General features: G+C 53.2%; 1 protein-coding gene across 1 annotated transcript; it reads left to right on the top strand.

Annotated features, from left to right (window-relative positions):
- Nucleotides 1-3,112: 3,112 nt before the first annotated feature.
- On the top strand, nt 3,113-4,078 carry LOC133073809 (olfactory receptor 5P56-like). The gene is made up of 2 exons (XM_061167839.1): nt 3,113-3,672; nt 3,754-4,078. Exons 1-2 carry the CDS (start codon nt 3,113-3,115, stop codon nt 4,076-4,078), a joined length of 885 nt encoding a protein of 294 aa, XP_061023822.1.
- The last annotated feature ends 461 nt before the right edge of the window (nt 4,079-4,539 follow it).

Genomic DNA, 4,539 nt, shown 5'->3' with positions numbered 1-4,539 from the left:
ACACACAGACACCACCTACTTCTCGTTATCCTGAGACACTCTAAAGAGACTGTCTTACTCCTCCTTTGCTCCATCCAGACCGTTCAGAATTATGAGTTTTAACAACTGGAAAGCCACAGGCCCCAATCCAGAACCGACACTCCACTAACCGAACAGACGCCCAGCCAAAGAAAGCAGACCCTGGCCGGGACCCCACCCCAGGGTTTCCCCTCAGAACAATAAGCAGCCGTGGCAATCTGAAAATCTAGATAGCGGGGTTCTCCAGAAGGAAGTGCTTGGGAGCGTGACTACAGCGGAGAGAGAGCCCCTCTGGGGAGGTCGAGCAGGTGGGAGTGAGAAGGCTGAGCTGTGCTCGCTGGGGACAGAGCTGGCCTCCAGTTCTGCCTTCAGAACCTGCCCGGCCACGGGCCCCGGTGCCTCAGATCTGCCGCGGCCTGCTGCCTTCGGCTGTTCATAGCTGACGCGCAGCAGTTTGTTCTTTGCTTATGGCTTTGCCGAAAGGGAATTTTCATATTTACTGTAGCTGCCCATTAGCCCGGACAAATCTTTTTCTTGCTGCCGCTGCTAAGTCACTTCAGTCATGTCCAACTCTGTGCAACCCCATAGACGGCAGCCCACCAGGCTCCCCATCCCTGGGGTTCTCCAGGCAAGAACACTGGAGTGGGTTGCCATTTCCTTCTCCAATGCATGAAAGTGAAAAGTGAAAGTGAAGTTGCTCAGTCATCTCTGACTCTTAGCGACCCCATGGACTGCAGCCTACCAGGCTCCTCCGTCCATGGGAATTTCCAGGCAAGAGTACTGGAGTGGGTTGCCATTGCCTTCTCCAATCTTTTTCTTAGTTGCTAGTAAATAACAAAACAGACTTGGCTCTATTTTGTTTCATTTTCTCCCCTTGGAGTCTCAGCTCTGTCGCAGACATAGATCAGAAACCCCAGGCTCCTGACAACGGCTCAGGAGCCTCCATCAAGAGCCAGGAGGGTCCCCAGAAGGGAGTGGGAGTCTCCAAGGGCTGTTGTAACAAAGTCCCACAAAGTGTGCAGACTCACACAAGAGAAATATGCTCCCTTGTAGTTCCAGAGGCTACACGTCCAACGTGAAGCTGCTGGCAGAACCGAGCTCCCTCGGAAGCCTCGAGGGAAGGGTGCTTCTTTGTCTCTTCCAACTTCTGGAAGCTCTAGGCATTCTAGGCTTGGGGCAGTCAGTTCAGTCGCTCAGTTGCGTCTGACTCTTTGCGACCGCATGATCTGCAGCACGCCAGGCCTCCCTGTCCATCACCAACTCCCGGAATTTACTCAAAGTCATGTCCATCGAGTCAGTGATGCCATCCAGCCATCTCCTCCTCTGTCGTCCCCTTCTCCTCCTGCCCTCAATCTTTCCCAGCATCGGGGTCTTTTCTAACGAGTCGGCTCTTCGCATCACCAGTCTCTTTTTTTTTGTGGCAGCGTCACCCCAATCTCTGCCTGTCTTCACACGGCCGCCTTCCCTGTGTCTGATCCTTCACAGGGCATTCTCTTCCCTGTATCTCCACATTCTCTTCTTAATCTTGGTGGGTTTTTTTGACTGTGCTGGGTCTTCTTGTTGCGGTGGGCTCCCAGGTGCGGAGTAACTGCTCCCAGTTGCTGAGTAACATGGGCTGTTACTCAGCGGCACGTGGGGTCCTCCCGGATCAGGGAATGAAGTCGTGTCTCCTGTGTTGGCAGGGGGACTCTTCACCACTGAGCCCCCACTTCACCACTGAGCCCCCACTTTCTCTTCTCTTAAGGACCCCAGTCACAGTGGATTGAAGGCCCGCCCTAATCGAATATGACTCAACTTCCTCACACCCGCAAAGACCCCATCTCCAAATCAGGTCACATTCACAGGTCCCAGGGGTGAGGACTTGAGCAAGTCTTCCTGACAGATGCAATTCAGCCCGTAACACGGGGACAAACCTCTGCTCTCCTGCGTCCCCTGTGCTCCAGTGACATTAGGCCGGTCTCCTGCGTCCCTGGCCTGAGGGACCTTTGCCCCAAAATAAATTACAGATTAGTACCGCCGTGCATTCCCCCTCTGGGCCAACACACCAGGCCCGCAACACTCATTAGTGATGCCACTTTCCCATGGAACAGGAAATTTGGGGACAGGAAGTGACTAAAGCTATGTAATAGGCTGATGACAATTCATTTCACTGAGTTCTAATCCCACTTTCCTACGTCCTCGCTTTCTTACCTTGGTCAAGTTGCTAATCTCAGTAAATATAAGTGGGCATAATATTTTTAAGTTGTATATATTTTTAAATTTATTTCATTGAAGTGCAGATGATTAATAATGTACTGATTTCAGCTATACGGCAGTGATTCAGTTAGACATATATAAAGATTCTTTTTCATATCCTTCTCCATCATGGTTTATCACAGGATACTGAATAGAGTGCCATGTGCTATGTAGTGGGATCTTGTTGTTTATCCATTCTCTGTGTAATAGTTTGTATACACATAGTTTTATATACATACCATGGTTTGTATACATACTACTGTATTCAGTAATCTGTATCTGCTAATCTCAAACTCCCAAGCCACCTCTCCCCCATCTGAAGCCCTTTGCAACCGCACGTCCGACCCCTGTGTCTGTGAGTCTGTTTCTGGTTCATGGACCAGCTCACTGGCATCATACTTTAGGTTCCACATGTGATACCATGTGATATTTGTCTTGCTCTTCCTGAACTTATCTCACTTAGTATGATCATCTCTAGATCCATCCACGTTGCTGCAGACGGCAGCATTTCACTCCCTTCATGGCTGAGTAGTACTCCATTGTACACAAGTATCACATCTTCGTGACCTCTTCCGCTGTCAGTGGGCATTTAGGCTGCTCCCATGTCTTGGCTATTGTCCATAGTTAAATGGGCATAATATCGAAAAGAGAGAGCATGTGTGCACTGTCCACAGCTGTTTAGGAGATGAGTTAGCACGTGACACACAGTAGGTGTTCAGTCCACGCCAGCGTCCCGGCCCCAGTCCCGCCGGCACCGCCCGCTCCAGGGGCATTAGGCGAACGTCAGGCCTGGACCCCGCGTCTGCCTCGAGGCTGCATGCGGGGCTTGACTTGGCGTCTCTGGCCTGACAGGTGCGCCATGGCCGAGAACTGCACCCACTTCAGCGGCTTCGTCCTGCGGGGGCTCGCGGAGCGGGCGGGGCTCCGGGGCGTCCTCTTGGCTCTGTTCCTGCTCATCTACTCGGCGACCCTCCTGGGCAACCTGGGCATGATCAGCCTGATCCACGCAGAGCCGCAGCTCCACACGCCCATGTACTTCTTCCTGAGCGTGCTCGCCATCATAGACTCCTCCTGCTCCACGGCAAACACCCCGGGACTGCTGGGGGGCTTGCTCGCCCCCAGCCAGTCCGTCTCCTTCGCAGGCTGCGTGGTCCAGATGGCCCTCATGACGCTCCACGGCACCGCCGAGTGTCTGATCCTGGCCGTCATGGCCTATGACCGCTTCGCCACCATCTGCCGCCCTCTGCTCTATGGCAGCCTCCTGTCCCCACGTCTGTGTGTCCAGCTGGTGGCGGCCACCTACACAGCTTCTGTTGCCAGTTCAGCTTTGCTGACCAGGAACGTCTTCAGCCTGCCCTACTGCGGCCCCAACATCATTAACCACTATTTCTGTGACATCCCCCCGGTGCTCCAGCTTGCCTGCAGAGACAGGGCCCGGGCTGAGGCCGTCATCTTCCCGTCTGCTGCCCTGATTCTCCTCTGTACCATCACCTTTACCCTGGTCTCCTATGGCTTCATCCTGGTGACCATCTGCAGGATGCGCTCCCTGGACGCTCAGAGCAAAGCCCTCTCCGCCTGCACCTCCCACCTCGCCCTCATCTGCCTCTTCTACGGCACCGCCACTTTCATGTACACCCAGCCCAGCTCGCGCAGCTCCGCGGAGCAGAACAAGGTGGTGTCTGTCTTCTACACAGTCATCATCCCCATGCTGAACCCTCTGATCTACAGCCTGAGGAATAAAGACGTGAAGGCTGCTCTAAAGAAGAGATGCCTTGGCCTGCTGCCTTCTCAACCCCGGGTGGAACATTCTGTCCCCGAGTTATAACATGGTAGACGTAACATAAAGCTTGGGTAATATTGATGCTTGAAGAGAGGGAAGCCTGTACCAGCGCCGTTTAAGTGACTGACACACACCAGTCCGTTTAATCTTCTCACGAGTTGAAACAAGTACTATGATTATCCCTTAGGGATTGGGGGCACAGAGAGGTAGAGAAACTGGCCCAAGGTCACACAGCAAGTAAGAAGCAGAGCCAGCTTGTGAATCCAGCCAGTCTGGCTCCAGAGACCTGGTTCTCAACCAATTCATTGTAGTGGCTTTTTCTGATGATGCGTCATCAGCAGCAGACAGCGAGCACAGCTCTTCCTAAATTCCATACGTCATAAGGAGGAGCTGGGTCGTGGCATTATGAGTGGTGTGAGCACACCTGAGTTCACGCTGCCGTTGAGTTTTTCTCCCTTTGGGCACCTGTGCGATGTCGAGGCAAGGTACACAGCCGCTGACCCTGC

The sequence above is a fragment of the Dama dama genome, chromosome 1 (genome assembly GCF_033118175.1).
Source record: "Dama dama isolate Ldn47 chromosome 1, ASM3311817v1, whole genome shotgun sequence".
NCBI lineage: Eukaryota > Metazoa > Chordata > Mammalia > Artiodactyla > Cervidae > Dama > Dama dama.
The sequence above is the reverse complement of the archived record's forward strand: the minus strand, read 5'-3'. Positions and strand labels throughout refer to the sequence as shown.